Below are 17,096 nucleotides of genomic sequence, written 5' to 3' on the forward strand. Positions count from 1 at the left end.
GCCCAGTGCTCCCTATCCTACACTATAAAATCATTATTCAGAATAGCGGTTTTCAACGACCCACTAAGGAAGATAACAATAAAATTCAAAACAGTAACAATTAATTGAATATTTATTCAAAATCCAATTACATTTTTTTTAGTTTATTCAATTAAACATAATTGATGAAGTTGATCCAGTGATATCATCTTTTCAAAGTCTGATAGTCATTTAGCAAGAATATTAGATATCACATTTTGTAATTAGGGTAGAGTACCTCACTATTCTGTAAATTCTTAATGTGATGGATGGGCTTGATGAAGTAATACCAGTTTCCCAATGTCTGGTTTAAAGTCACTTAACACGAGTCTTAAATTACCACGTTTAGTAATCTGGAGTCGATTTCTTTGCTTGGAGAGAAGTAGGCAGACCACACTAAAACCACATTCCACCAAATATGATGTTGGAAATGCAACCAGGAGCTTCTGAACCACTCTCCATAGTGCAGGATAGCGATCAGAAATTTCCTTCTGTAACCAAAACTCCTGGTATGGAAAAGACCACCTCGAGCACCCCCCTGCCGCCCCCTTGCCTCTTAGCGCCCCCTGCCACCCCCTTGCCTCTTAACACCCCCTATGCAATCCCACCACCCCCAAGGGGGCAGTACCGCCCCCTTGGGGAGCCACTGATCTAGTCCAGCACTCTGCTCATAGTGACCCACAAGCAAGACACAGTGCAACAACACCCTCCTACACATGTTCCCCAGCAACCAGTGTACTGCCTCTGATACTGGAAGTAGTACTTAGCCATCAGGACTAGTAGCCATTGATAGCCTTCTCCTCTAGAAATTTATCCAACCCTCTTTTAAAGGCATCCACACCGGTGGCCATCACCACATTTTGTGGTAGTTTAACTATGTGCTGTGTGAATAAGTACTTCCTTTTATCTGTCCTGAATCTCTGACAAATCAATTTCATGGGATGACCCCGGGTTTTAGTATTATGGGAGAGAGAGAGAGAAATATCTCCCTGTCCACATTCTCCAAGCACAATTTTGTACATCTCTACAATGTCTCTCCTTAGCCTCCTTTTTTTTCCAAGCTGAATAATCATAGCTAAACTTATTTATTTATTTATTTATTACATTTCTATACCGCCCAATAGCCGGAGCTCTCTGGGCGGTTCACAAAAATTAAAACCATTCAAAGTATAAAACAACAGTATAAAACCATAATATAAAATACAATATAAAAAAGCTCAACCAGATAAAAACAGCAGCAATGCAAAATTACAAATTTAAAACACCATGTTAAAATGTATTTATAGATTGTTAAAATGTTGGGAGAATAAAAAGGTCTATAATGTAGGTGCCAAGCGAACCTCCTTAGGGAGCTCATTCCACAGCTGGGGTGCCACAGCAGAGAAGGCCCTCCTCCTGGTAGCCACCTGCCTCACTTCCTTTGGCAGGGGCTCGCGGAGAAGGACCCCTGAGGATGACCTTAGGGTCCGGGCAGGTACATATGGGAGGAGGCGTTCCTTCAGATAGCCTGGCCCCAAGCTGTTTAGGGCTTTAAATATTAATACCAGCACTTTGAATCGGGCCCGGGCCTGGACTGGCAGCCAATGAAGCTGGAAAAGGACTGGCATGATGTGGTCTCGTCGGCCAGTCTCTGTTAGTAAACGTGCTGCCCTGTTTTGTACCAGTTGAAGTTTCCGGACTGTTTTCAAAGGCAGCCCCACGTATAACGCATTGCAGTAATCCAAACGAGAGGTTATCAGAGCATGGATAACTGTAGCTAGGCTATCTCTGTCCAGATAAGGGCGCAGCTAGTATATCAGCCTAAGCTGGTAAAAGGTGCTCTTTGCCACTGAGTTCACCTGTGCCTCAAGTGACAGTTCTGGATCCAAGAGCACCCCCAAACTACGGACCCGATCCTTTAGGGGGAGTGCAACCCCGTCCAGGACAGGGCAAACATCACTTCGCCGGACAGAAGCACCACCCGCTAACAGTACCTCCGTCTTGTCTGGATTGAGTTTCAGTTTATTAGCCCTCATCCAGTCCATTACCGTGCCCAGGCACTGGTTCAGAGCAGTCACTGCCTCACCTGGGTTTGATGAAAAGGAAAGGTAGAGCTGGGTACCATCCGCATATTGATGACACCTCAGTCCACATCTCCGGATAACCTCCCCCAGCGGCTTCATGTATATGTTAAACACCATAGGGGATAAGATAGAGCCCTGTGGAACCCCATGGCTTAGGAGCCACGGCACAGAGCAATAATCCCCCAGCACCACCTTCTGGAATCGGCCATCCAAGTAGGAGCGGAACCACTGCAATGCAGTACCTCCAACTCCCAGCTCAGACAACCTATCCAGAAGGATACCATGGTCAATGGTATCGAAGGCCGCTGAGAGGTCCAGGAGAACCAACAGGGTCGCACTCCCCCTGTCTCTCTCCCGGCAGAGGTCATCCCACAGGGCGACCAAGGCAGTTTCCGTTCCAAAACCAGGCCTGAAACCCAACTGAAATGGATCTAGATCATCCATTTCATTCAAGAGTGCCTGGAGTTGTCCTGCAACCACCCGCTCAAGCACCTTGCCCAGGAAGGGGATATTAGCCACCGGCCTGTAGTTGTTAACCTCCTCCGGGTCCAGGTTAGGCTTCTTCAGGAGTGGTCTAATTGCCGCCTCTTTTAAAGAGGCCGGCACCACTCCCTCTCTCAAGGAGGCATTTACAACCTCCTGGACCCAGCCGGCGATCCCCTCCTTATTTGATGTAATGAGCCATGAGGGTCAAGAGTCAAGCACACAGGTAGTTGACCGGACTTGGCCAAGCACCTTGTCCACATCCTCGAGCCTCAATAACTGAAACTCATCCAATAAAACTGAACCGGACGGCGCTCTGACGCCTCTACTAGTGGAGCTGCATTGCTGCTGTTTTTATCTGGTTGAGCTTTTATATTGTATTTTATATTATGGTTTTATACTGTTGTTTTATACTTTGAATGGTTTTAATTTTTGTGAACCGCCCAGAGAGCTCCGGCTATTGGGCGGTATAGAAATGTAATAAATAAATAAATAAATAAATAAGTGTGGTGTCCAATTCATGACGAATCTGAGCGACTTTATCTTCAAAGTGCCGTGCAAACTCGTCACAGCATGCTACCGAGGGTTCAACTATCTCACGCCATGGCCCAGAGTGTAACAGGCCGCGAACCACCTGGAAAAGCTCCGCCGGACGACACTGAGAAGACGCAATGCTGGTGGAAAAGAACTGTCTCTTTGCCACGCTCACCGCCACAGAGAACTGTCTCTTTGCCACCCTCACCGCCACAGAGTAGGCTCGATAGTGAGCTCTAGCCCGTGTTCAATCAGACCCAGCACGAGTTTTCCTCCACCTGCGTTCTAGCCGTCTCCCCTCTTGCTTCATTGCCCTCAGCTCAGGTGTATACCAAGGAGCTGACCGGCTCTGCTCAGACAACTTGCACGTTGTTTCCTGAGGCTTAAACTACATGTTACAATGAATGCATAGCATACAGCTACACCTTTGTTTTTTCTTTAATTACAGATACGGAGGAAGTTGATTGTGAGTGGGGCTCCGTTCTTCCCCACCTGAAAGTGGGAAGAAATCTGCATCACAGTGTGGTTATGGGGCTTAGGGGAGATTTGTCCTGATCATGGCTGGGGACAAAAGGGATCCTGTTCGCTACACTCCCAAAACCAAACCCCTGCCTCCACAATCTGTAATTAAAGGAAAATCATAAATGTAGCTGCACAAAACACTCGGTATAACATGATTTTGATGGAATTTATTTCCAATAAAGTACACTTTGAATCACAGCCTTAAGAAACCTGTGGAAGGCTTAATAACTTCAGAACAGAAACCTTTCACATATGTGATTAATGATTTCAAAAAAACACTGGAAATATTTTTCTAAATATTTACCAAAGGTTACATTAGGAGCATATAAAGCTGATAAAATACTAATGTGTGTTATGTAACACATGCTTATATTAAATATAAACAACACTGAGAAGCCCCAATTATAAAATGCCATCTATTTATACTATTTATAACACAAACGGAAGTTTAACATGTACGTTTATTTATGCTTTAAATTGTTTACCTGTCTGAAACAATGTGAGGGAGCAGCTACGGATCCGGTCTCTTTCAAGTAGTTATCCCAGTTAAAATATTCTGGAAAAAAACATGAAAAAGCCACTTTTAAACCTAGTATTTTAAATATAAAGAATTTTTTTAAAAAATAAAAATAAAACCCCACTTCAGTCTAAAGCACATGTGAGCAATCCATAGGCCACATGCTACCCTTGGGAGTATCTCAGGGCCCTGGCGCTCCCCACCCCAATTTCACTTCTCAAACACCTCTCTCTGTACCTCTAGGGTATAAAATGGATCCTTTTGCTACTTCTTCCTGCCTTACTCTGTGAATTCTCAAGAATAACATTCTTAAAAGGGAAACAACAGAGCTAGACCATCTCCTGCTGCTCCAGCCTGCTGTACTTCATGGTTCCTCTTTCAATAATAACATTCCTCTCTAAGTACAGAGAAAGAAAAGCCAGGGAGGAGAGTCTAGGCAGGAAGGGGGTCTCCCAAGATATTGATGAAGATCCCCCCCCCCCGTCAGAGACAGTGACAGTCGATTGGGGGGCATGTATGAATTTATCTGTGTTTGAAACAGTGAATAGTGTGAAGGCGCTCTTGTGTGTGTGTCACCTACCAATAGCTCTGCTGGCAGGCGGCCCCTGATCTGTCATCTACCACCACATGTTGCCCACGGGAGCAGACAAGTTGCCCACGCCTGTTCTAGAGGAGGCATGTTGATTTTTTAAAAAGCTATTTTCTTCCACCTTTTACATATTTTGTCATCATATGTAGCAGAAAGAAGTAGGAAGCATTCTAGCTTACAGACTACCAGAACGTAACTAAAAATTATTTCAGGTATCTGTGAACTTTTTGGAAATATAAATAATTATGCTTTTTTAAAAAATATTATTAAAATATGAATAAACAAAACAATAATCTCAAAAACCCTAGAAAACATTTGGTGTAAGCTTTAAAAATGATACCATCTTTTTCACTCACATTGGACTCTATCACAATGTAAAATATATAGACATTTAATTAGCTGATGAAAGGCCTTCCCATGTCACTGTCTCCACATGGAATTTACCAGATAGCGCAAGTCCAGCAGAACCCCCAACTGGCATACCTGATCCCTCAAGGGGAGTGCAACCGCCATCTAGAATAGCCAGTTTCCCAATCCACAATACCTCTGCCTTATCTGGATTAAATCTCAACTTGCACTTGAGACTCCCCTCCCCACCCCCACACAGTAGAGGGAATAGGGCTGAGGGAGTGTCTTGCTTTGTCTTCACCCTCCACAAACACATGAATCTGCCAACAAGTTCTTCTTTCCCTTCCCAACACCCACTTCTCCTCCTCTTCTTGATATCCTCCTTCCCCCTATTATTCCAGTGACTGGAGCAGCATCAAAACAGACAAGGAGGGAAAAGGAGGATGGATAGACATCTCAAGCTAAGAAAATGCTTACAAACTGACAGCAAAACAAGGCAGGATACGCATTGCCCAATGAACAGGCATAATTTTGGATTAAGTGAATAATTCCCTTCTCATATTGGTAATCTGTGCACATTCTCTAGTCCTTCTTCCCATATTTATGCATTCTATTGCCATTGACTTCAAAGCAGGTTCAAAAATAAAGCCACTAAAAATTGATACCACGCTGCCACCCAGTGGCTTCCCAACTATGTTTTTGCTTGCTCTGTGCTGCCATTAATTATTATCAAGACTAATCTCTTCTGGCAGACACTTTTAAAACTCCTCTCTTCTTGACTTTTTGCATTTACACCTTATGTAATTCCCTCAGCTTTCTTAACTCCTCTGAGTTACCCTTGGTCGATTGTACGAAGTTGTTTTAGGCTGTCTATATGACAACAATTTCAATTTTTTCTTCAAATTATTTTAGAAATTGCTCTCCCCCCCCCCCCATTTTTTTCATGCTGTTATTAAATCTGGCATTTAACTTGAAATTAATGTGAAATAATATTGACTTTTCACCCTGATTTATTGCCTCTGGTCCTGTCTTTCTGTTCTTTTTTGGTTATTCATTTGTTTTCCTTATTTCTTTTCTTAGATGTACAATGTATTCATCTTTATTCCTTTTGTAATTTTGTTCTTTCTTCCTTCTCAGTTCACGCTTTCCTATTGGTTACTATTTGTCTTCTATTACTTTGTTGCTTTATTTCCCCCCTCAGTCACAGAAATATATCTGTGTTTCAGTTTGTAACCCTTTTTCTTAACAAGTCTATAACACTATGGAACAATTAGCTGCCTTGTTGGGCTGTTTTGTTTTTTGTTTGTTTGTTTAAATACTCATATTTTTCAGCCTGCCAGGGGTGTGTGTATGTCTCCCAAGTAATCAGAAACTACTATTTAATAATAATAATAATAATAATAATAATAATAACAACAACAACAACAACAATAATAATAATAATAATAATTTTATTTCTTACCCGCCTCTCCTTTTTGATTGAGGGGGGAACAACAATAAGTATAAAATACATAAAATACTGATTAAAAACACAGTATAAAAAATGTAGTATTCTTTGTCTCTCGTGTTGGTCCCACTGGAGTGTCTTACTGACTGAGAGTGAACTACCAGGTTTGCTATTAGTATATAAAATGATAATGATAACACAGAATATGGTTCCATACATGTCAATATTATTATATGAACAGACAAATGATTAAAGGCCTTGTTTAGAGAAATGCTGCCTTGAAGCTTACGTGTGGGAACTGAGTTTTGGAAGGCTTTAGAAACTTTGCTAAGAGACCTTAGGTGGCAAGTCCAAATACAGTCCCAAGGCAAAATTTCCCTCTCACCTCCTTTTCCTACTACAAGTACATATGCTTTGTCAGAACTGACCAGCTGCTAGAGCTTTAGATATTTGCAACATCCTTGGAAAATGAGAGAGCCCCTACACACCCCAATATATGCTGGAGCCAGAAGAAGTTGGCAGCCCCAAGTGGGGTCTCTTGGACAGCAGAAAATAAGTATCCCATTATTGGCCCTGCTAAATCAGGGACTCAAGTACTCCTTGCCCCATGCCTGGGCTTCCCATATGCTTCTCTCCATGATCAAACCCTGGGCCCAAGAACAAAGAAATGCGAAAACACAGGCAAGGAGCCACCATTAGAAGGCAACACACTCACTTAGCAAATCAGGCCTTTGCTTCCCCAAGCTGTTTTCACTGACAAGTCCTTCTAGGATTTAACCTTCCACTGTAGCACCAGGAAGGATGTAATCACAAGGCCTGGCATTTACTGCTTAGCTGGTAGAACACCTATACTGCCTAACGCCTTGCTATAAGTATATTTTGAATAACTCCCACACCATTTCAGCAATCATATCTTCCATCACTTAGTCTCTATTTCCAGAGGAGCCTCCTCACTATTGTGCATTTGCAACCAAATCAGGCTGATTCGGAACTCATCCTGAAGCCCCTCCCATACAGCAGGGAAAACAAGAAGAGAAAGTCACAGTTAGTGAGGTGACATAATCTAGAGAAGCCCCTTATTGGTTTCATCTTGCTAATCTACTTAGGTGCAACTGACAAGGATTGAAAGATATAACTCCAAACCATGTCATTCACATCTGTCTTTTCTTAATGCAAAGAGCCCCGGGACTCCACCACTGCCCAGACACGAGGTATCACATAACTGTTGTCAGATTCAGCTTGTAGGTCTATCAGATATAGCTGAGCTTGAGGCACTGTGGCGTTCCTGCCTATTCCCAGTGAGAATTCCCCTTCTTTAAGGTCTTTCTCACCCCAGCAGGAAACACCTTCCCCACACACAATCATGCTACTATCAGAACCTTTAAGGCTCAGGTTCAGCCCTTGAGCTGTATGGACATACCTACTTACTGTATATTTTCACCTGTATTGTTTCCCATATTAATAAAGGATTTGTATAAAACAAAGAAAACTTTATTAATAACAGCATTAAGTTACTGAGTAGTAAATAAGTAACTTTTAATGGTTTTATCAATATATGTTCTCTCATACACAATATTCCTAATCACTTCACAATCACAACAGACCCAGGGCCGGTGCGTCCATAGAGGCCACTAAGGCAACCGCCTAGAGCGCCAAGTTCAGAAGGGCACGCCGCCGCCTGCCGGCCGGGCGCAACACACACCACTCACCTGCGTGTTGGCTGTGAGGGCGGCTGCCTGGCTGGCCCGAGGATTCGATTGGGGACGCTGGGGGAGGGGCGGCGCTCCATGTTTGAACTTCTGAAATGCGCCTGGAAGCCGCCCGCCCTCCACCACCACCACTCCCGCTCGCTCCCAGAGCAGCTCTAGCAGCTCTAGAGAGAAACGACTGGGTGGGCAAGATCGAGATCCACCCTGCGCCTGCCCAGCCAAGCAAAGCAGGGACCCTGGGGGGCGGCTCCACTCAGCACACACGTTCATTCATACTTCCGAAACGCGCCCGGAAGCCGCCCGCCCCTCCAACAGCCGCAATAGCCGAGCAACACGAAGCGAGGGCAGCCAGGAGCAACATGAGGAGACAGGCGAGGCGAGGGCAACCAGCCGTCGTCGCTCATGAAAATAAGCGATTTTCTCGGTTTCTTCCTCGTCGGCATCTTTGCTCTGGGACTGCCAGTCTGCCAATAGTAGCCATTGGTCTCCCTCACTTTGCCAGTTTCTTTCCGGCAGGTGCCTCGTGTTACCGGTTGAGCCTGCTGCAGAGAGGGGCTCTGTGATGTTTTAGCCAATCGTGTTAGCCGTATACTGTTGTTTTTATGTCTCTGATGTTTTTTAATTTTTTTATACTTTTGATGTTTACTGTTTTCGGCTTTTGTGAACCGCCCAGGGGCGGTATATAAATGAAATCAATCAATCAATCAATTCTGAATGGTGAAAATCAATTTAGGCTAATGAAGGCAGAGGAGATGGGCATCCTTTAAAGGGTCTTTGGTGTTAATCCTCTGCTATGTCCTTTTTTGTGTGTAACTTGGTATTTAACAGTATGGCTAAACATTGTGGCTCCACAATGTTGGAAAAGAGACTAGTTGGCTTGGCAACAATATCAATAGAACATGCCCAGGCATCAGCACTAGATCTGGTGGAATTGTTGACAAAATTTGCAAAGGAAAAGGCACGCAAAGTGAGATTTTGATGTGCCTGAAATTGAAACTTTAATGAGACGTTTTTAACTCTGCCTGGTTTTGTTTGTTTCTCTATCTGAATGTAAGCAAAATATTCTGTTAACATGATGGGTTGGTTACGCCAAGTTACCTTAAATAGTATAAGTCAACGTTTTTAATGTTGTGTTGCCAATGGCGGAGGTATACTTTTTACCGAGCGCACTTTAGTTCAAAATAATTTATGTGCCAAAATATTTTCTTTTGTATTTGTGAAAGATAATCAAAATTTGATTATTACTTATTCTTGCACTTAAAAATAAATTTAGCAGTTTCAAGTTTTGTGCTTCTTATTTTTTTCTACAAAACATCTGTTCTTAAAAATCAAAGTTGGCAATTTTTCGGGGGGGTGGGGATGAAAATAGCTCACCTTGCCTAGGGCGCAAAATAGTCTGGCACCGGCCCTGCCCATATCTGTAACTCATCCAATCTCTCTCTAATCCAAACCCTATCCCTGATGTAAACCATCTTGTGTCAAACCCTACCTGACTCGCACAGTTTATTTAGCACACACACACTTCACACACACCCTCTTCACTCACTCAGCCAATCATCACACATATGCAAATTCATCATTCTTCCAGCCAGTCATCTCACTCTCACCATAAAACACAGAGATATAACCATAACTATAGACTCATTACACTCAGACATGTAACGTCACAGGCACACACCAACTTATCCTGTGGGTATCCTAGTTAGGGATATCACCCAGTAAAAGAAATTTTCAGTCAATTAAATGTATGAGTTCACATATGGTTACAGACAAGTAAACAATACTTTGTTTTAGATAATGTGTATGTCATCACTGGCATGTTCTTAGAAGAGAAATATTTTTTGTCTGGGGGAGAAGGTGGAATGGTTTTTAAGATGGCTACCATCTGCGATTTTATAAGTAGTTGTATTCTTTAAAAAAATCAGTGCAACTTTTTAGTCTATCAAAAGTTTATAATAGATAAACAGTGCAATGTGGGAAGTACTCCCAGTTAAGCGTATGTAGAATTGCATTCTAAATGCTAGTCTTATCATTACTGTCACTGAAGGAGCAAAGAAGACAGGAGCAGCCAAAAAGGACTTCAGGGTCTACGTCCAATCAGACTCTGCCCTCATGCCCCAGAGGGCCAACTGATATCAACTGCTCTGTGGGGTGGAAGATCAGGGTATTATTATTATTATTATTAGTAGTAGTAGTAGTAGTATCCCGCCTTTTCCTCAACGCTGGGCCTCAAGGCGGCCTTACAAGGTTTAAAACATACAGGGGGGTGGGACGGAAACAAAACCATAAACGTTTAAAATACACAACAAAATTATAAGACATTAACATAGATGGAGGGCCAGATTATTCTCCAAAGGCCTGCTGGAACAAAAAAGTTTTAACCTGCTTTCAAAAGCCCATCAAGGAGGGAGCCAGCCTAGCTTCCCCGGGAAGAGAGTTCCAGAGCACCAGAGCAGCCACCGAGAAGGCCCTCTCCCATGTTCCCACCAAGCGCGCCTGTGAAGATGGTGGGACTGAAAGAAGGGCTCCTACTTCAATGACTGTGTTGTTCTGTTTTATTTTTGAGTATGTGGTCCTTGTACATTATAAATATTAGAAGACACTTTGAGGACTCTAGTTGAAAAGTGAAATAGAAATCTACTAAATAAATAATAGATAATAAATTCTAATAGCTAAAACAGGGGCTCTGAAAAACAAAGGAAAAGTATCAGCATGCTTGGCATAACCTTAAGCCTTAGGGTGACCATAAGAAAAGGAGGACAAGGCTCCTGTATCTTTAACAGGAGGACAGGGTTCCTGTATTGAAAAGGGAATTTCAGCAGGTGTCATTTGTATATATGGAGAACCTGGTGAAATTCCTTCTTCATCACAGCAGTTAAAGCTGCAGGAGCTATACTAGAGTGACCAGATTTAAAAGAGGGCAGGGCACCTGCAGCTTTAACTGTTGTGATGAAGAGAGAATTTCACCAGGTTCTCCATATATACAAATGACACCTGCAGAAATTCCCTTTTCAATACAGGAACCCTGTCCTCCTTTTCATATGGTCACCCTACTCAAGCTCTACAGAAGTCCTCCCCCACGCCCCATAAAACCTTGAAAGAAAATCTAAGGGGTTAAAAACACACAAAAACAGCCAATGAAAATTGAGCATGTTTCAGAAACCATGTGACCAAGTGACACTTGGGCCAGATCTACACCAAGCAGGATACAGCACTATGAAAGTGGTATGAAAGCATTATATGGTATGTGTCATGGGCCCCAACAGTTGTCACTGCACTTCAATACTGCTATAAAGCAGTAGTGTGCCTCCTGCCTCTTATATACTGCTTTCATACTGCTTTTATAATGCTATATCCTGCTTGGTGTAGATCTGGCCTTGGTTGCAGGAATTACTTGCTGGAACCCTGAAATGGAGTACTCCTTTTAGGAGGGAGAATAGACTGCAACATTTTATTGCAGGATTCACTTCTTCCCTAACAGTAAACTCATGTGGTTTATTATTTATTTATTTATTTATTTAATTTCATTTCATTTCATTTCATTTCTATACCGCCCAATAGCCGGAGCTTTCTGGGCAGTTCACCAAGTTGAGAGCCTATCAACTTGGGATCATGCAAGGGATACTGTATCGGTACACAGAAGTATATATGCCTGAAAATTAAAAGAAAAAAACTAAAAACCCAAACCACAACTTTATGAACCTACAGAAAGTTGAGGGCACAGAGGTAAGAGGTAAGTAAATACTCAGATAACTCATTGCAGGTGAGTCTAACAACTACACTGAAATCCTTGGTTTCTCATTTGCTTTCCAAAGTCAGCTTTTGTTTTTGCCCTGAACAGGAGCAATCCTGTTTGCGGCTAAGGATACACTGCAACATTTTATAGCAGACAACCAGTACTTTTTAATTACTCAATTCTCCTCAAATCTCTTTCCCTTGTATTCTAGCGAGGGACTCTGCTTACTACAAATTTATTAACACCCCTCTATCTTTTTCCTCCTTATTACCTTATGCAAAATGTCCCACTTTCCTTGTATTGGCTATTTCCCCACCCACAATGTTCCAGTAACTAAAACACTGAACACTCGAAGAGAGGCACTGTGGCCTCATCAGACAATGAAAAATCAACATCTAATGAGAACAAGTCAGCCTTTCAGTTTTAAGCACATCTGCACGTCAATTTATTTTCTTATTTTTATTTTTTAAAGGGTTGTTTTTCTAGATCAAGGGCTTTATCCCATGCTGATCCTACCTAGAACAGACCCATTGAAATGAATGGGACTGAAGTTACTTTGGATGCAAATAGTCCTCTCAAGGCAGCAAACAACAATATAAACAGAAAATTACAATAACATAATAATATATTAAAACTTCAAAATGTCAAACACAGTGGCAATGACTCCCTTTCTGTCAATGGACAATGATGGCAAGATAAAATCCTTAAAGCATGATATTTCCATTAGAGGAAACACAAAGACAACAAGTTTGAATGTCATGAGTATATACAACACTAAGGGCGCACTTCTATGCATGCAAGCCACTGAACTCAGGGGCTTATGAACATCCTGTGCAGAGCATGAGGTGTGTTGCTGGGAGGGGAGGGGGAGCGTGGTGTCCTGGCTCCCACCTCAGAGCCCTGCCTGCAAGCTCAGAGAGGGGAAACCAAACAATCCTATGTTCCCCCCCCCCATCCCACCCCCACCAGATGCTGTCTAGAGGACATAGGATGCCTCCACCAATTTTTATTTATTATTTATTTAAAGTATTTCTAGGTTGCCTTTTGCCCTTAAAAGCTCTCCCAGGGCAGCCGACATAGCAAAATCTTATGCTGTAATAAAACTGCAAAAATAAATAAATAGAATAACAATGCCAAAATCCAAAATTCAATACTAATGCTTTACCAGTTATACTGTTATGTTGCTGGTTAAGTGGCAACCCGCAATAATAATTAACCAAACCTGAAACACTTTTAAAAACACGATGGGTTGGATCCAAACAGTACAGTTGTGGAAGCCCACTTGAAGAAAGACATTTCCTATCTCTTCCTCTTCCTTGTAGCTCTCTGTGCCCCTTGAGTTCAGAGACCTCCTGAACAGCATAATTTGTCACAGGGGGCTGGAATAGGAGGGAATAATTGCCCCAAATCAGAAGAGACATCTTATGCAAGTGGGGAAGCATTTTAGGGACTGCAGGGGCAGGTGGGGATGAGAAAGATTCTTGTGTGACCATGGATCCAACTCAATTAATTTAAAAATAATTTATTAGCATTGTATTTATACTACGTACCATTATGTAACAATTGGTTGCTTGACAGATTACTGTTCCCATGTCTTTCTTTTTTAATACTCTTAGAATCTAAAATAAAAGAACATAATTTGTACACAATTTGATGTAATGAAAATTGTATTAATGCAGAATATTTAAAATATGATGAATTTCATCAAAGTTAATGTTTAAATATTAGGTACATGCTTACATGAAATGGGAAGATCAGTGCCATCCTACACATCTACTCAGAAATATCCTATACATTTGCCAGAAGTAAGTTCCATGAAGTTCAATGGGACTTACTCTTAGGTAAGTGGGTATCTTATTGAAACCTAAACCTGCTAAGCACATTTATTAAGAAGGAAGTCACACTGAATTCAGTGAGATTCATTTCTGAATATACATGCTTAGGATTGCACAGTAAGAGTAATTTTATTGTAATTAACTGATTTCTTCAAGAAATGGTATAGTATAGAACAAACAGCACTTTGAGAAAATTAAATGTCATAGGCTTTTTTAAAAAACTTAATATTCTCTTGTAAGATGAGGCATCACATCTTATATAATAGTCTGTGGGATTTATTATATGGGTTGCCCAGGTATTACATGGGTTGCTCTGACAGCTATTAGCATAATAGCAGCTGGACAACCATCTGTCTGCTTTAAGGTGGATTCCTTCATTTGGCAGTGGGTTGGACTCGATGGCCTTATAGGCCCCTTCCAATTCTACTATTCTATGATTCTATAATAACTACATGAATAGTTAGTATTCTAGTCGAAATATTACAGAAAAGTTGCACAATGGCTGCTAGATACTAGAGGTGAAGGAATGCCACATTCTCTTGCTTGTTGTATTTGGTTGGTCACTAATGAAAGTCTGCAGACAGACCACTAAACTGGCCCCAGATGGCAGTTCTTACATAATTCTGGCCACAGCAGGGGTACTCTAAAATCTGAAATGCTTTAAGAATTCTCAATCAGGAGATTTGTAAGAAACTACAATGGCAATGCATTCTCCGTAATTATACCTGTTGCAAGGTCAGGTCTCCTGTCCAAAAGGTTGTGTTATTCCTCCTACAATTATACATTTTTATCCTGTGCAACAGTGGCACCACATATACATGCTCAAGTATTCGGAAGACCAACCATCAAATATGACCTAATTTGACATTTTAATCAAGTCCAGCTATGAAAACTCTGCTCAGGTTATTGTAGAAATAGAAACAGTTAAATATTTACAATGGTGAATAATAAAGTGGTTCACTAGGTGAAACCACCAGGGGCCACTGCATTGTTTTTGAGGAGGGAAGGGAATCCTCCCTTTACCTTTGGGTACCAGGAGGCAACAGCAGAGATATAGAATGTCAGTAAGCACCATCCAAGTGCAGGGTTACTGAGTGAATAGTTCCTCTGGCAAGAACACTCACTGGCTGTTGATATCTGCAGGGGTAAATGACCACTGAGCAACCATGCATGGTGATGGCTATGGCACTCCCACCTCCATCAATACTTTTGGGAGCTCAAAGGTAAGGGCATGAATTCCCCTCCCTCTATTATTATGCAGCCACAAGCAGTTTCATCTAACAAATGGCTTCAAGTGCCACTGAGTATTTAGCATGTACCTGTTTCAACGCACAAAACTTAAGAAAGCTTTTTATTCAATTGGATACACAATGCAGAAGGGAGCTTACTGTGCCTTCCTGCAACATGTTTTCACAGTGCTATCATAATGAAAATAACAGCTCATTCCCTAGTGAATTTAGAGAGCAATTCTATGCATATTCAGACAAAAAAAAGTTCTGCAACTCCCAGCATTTGCTGGGGAATGCTAGAAGTTGTAGAACCCTTTTCTGTCTAAACATGTATAGGATTGCACCCTTAAAATGTCAAATAAATGTGTTATTCAAACTTTCCTTATGCTTTCACAGCTGGCATGTATATAAAATAATGTGGGTATTCAAAAAACAAAAAATTGTAAAATGTGCTAATGCCCTAAATGGACTGGCATATTTATTTCTCTTTAAATTTAAGAAGTAAAACTAAAAAAGTAAACCATGCCAAACTAAAAAAGTTTAAAAAGAAGTCAAAGGTATTTGAGCTAAAATATTTGATTACAAAAAAAGTAAATAAAAATGTCAGCAGCTCCTTTTGGGTCAAGAAAGCAAGCGCTGGATGTGGTTTACATGTTATATATGAACAGACTGAAATCTTTAAAAGGAAGTTATTTTCCTTACAATATTTGTAAATACTTTAAGACATGACAGATCACTAGCACACATTCCCTTCTACTGTTTAAATATAGAGGGAAAATGTACATCACATCTTTGAGACTGCCCAGTTTAACTGTGATTGCACCTGTACGTTATGTTACTAATTAATTTTGCATTTCAATAAGTTTCTAAATGAAATCTGCAATTTTAAGTGTGATATACTCCCTTTAAGTAAAACCCTATCTAGCCTGCATCTTTAACACCCTAGTGTCCTACCCACATTGCACCTCTGAAAATTCCAGTCTCTGCTTTTAATATTCCTTATTTACAATCTGTTTATTTCAACTTCCTTACCTTTAGCTGCTGTTTTCCCCATGGTAAAATGTCTGGTCCTCCTTTTCACAATAAAAACACAAATGTTGCAAGAGAAGTTCACTCTTCTTTTTTAGTGCAACCGTTTCCTATGGAGCAGTAATACAGCAAGTTTACTGAAAGCAATTCAGAGTTATACTGGAAATAGATTCAAAATGGTCATAACGTTTTAACCCTTTTTACACCTTGACACTTCAAAGCATATAGAACTTTCATTCAAGTTAATGTACTTTGAATCTTAAATAATCCATTTTGTTTGAAGTGTCTATTAAAGCCATGCTATTGTTCCTAATTCCTATAATTCAAGCAGAACAACTGTTGTAGATACCTTTTCCACCACATTACAGACATTCTATAAGAAGCAATAGGAAATTAAAATTCAATAAAATTTATTTTAAAGTAGTAGATATTAGTATTTATAAATAAAAAATAGTAGATAGTATTAAATTTAATTGTGGCAGTACATCTGAGTAACAAGAAAACTATTTCTTTGCTATGGTTTTTCCACTCCAGCACACACAATGTTGCATTTTACAACTCACAGTCTTAAATTTTCCCATTGGCATTATCAGCAGTGTCTGGCAGCAGGGAAGCTAAAAAGTTGTTTTTATCCACTTCCCAAATATACTCACCCTAAAAATTTAACAGGTCTTTCATCTGCTAGTTCCCATGTAAATCTGTACCTCTGCTTGAATTATGTTGTCATTTATTGGCTCTGCTTTCCTGAGATGAGCAACCTTCATTAATGATTGTAATTTCCTATACTTTCCATCAATACCCAATTCAGGACAGAGAATTGACACAATAGCAGTTAAAAGTTTCCTATCCTAATAAGACCGGGATCCAAACAGAAATTAATGCTGCATAAAGTGGGATGTGTAACTATTTTTTCTTTCCAACTGCAGCCCCTTATACAACCTTTTCAATCCCACCCAGGATGGTTCCCAGACCTTCTAAAGCAGCTTTTGAAGAAGCACAAGAACATTCACTATGTGTGTGGGACGGCCAAAATAAAA

The 17,096-nt window shown here is 40.9% G+C and overlaps 1 protein-coding gene across 1 annotated transcript in view; it reads right to left on the bottom strand.

Moving 5' to 3' along the window:
* The window catches only part of SCML2 (Scm polycomb group protein like 2), a 46,474-nt gene extending 30,310 nt beyond the window's left edge, over positions 1-16,164 (bottom strand). Inside the window, exons 1-3 of the mRNA XM_063126425.1 lie at positions 16,063-16,164; positions 13,517-13,585; positions 4,106-4,176 (exon numbers count right to left, since the gene is read on the bottom strand). Of these exons, the coding sequence (XP_062982495.1) occupies positions 4,106-4,176; positions 13,517-13,585; positions 16,063-16,084 (162 nt within the window). The 5' untranslated portion in view covers positions 16,085-16,164. The remainder of the gene's footprint in view (positions 1-4,105; positions 4,177-13,516; positions 13,586-16,062) is intronic.
* Positions 16,165-17,096: the final 932 nt, after the last annotated feature.

This window comes from Elgaria multicarinata, chromosome 5, assembly GCF_023053635.1.
Source record: "Elgaria multicarinata webbii isolate HBS135686 ecotype San Diego chromosome 5, rElgMul1.1.pri, whole genome shotgun sequence".
Taxonomy (NCBI): domain Eukaryota; kingdom Metazoa; phylum Chordata; class Lepidosauria; order Squamata; family Anguidae; genus Elgaria; species Elgaria multicarinata.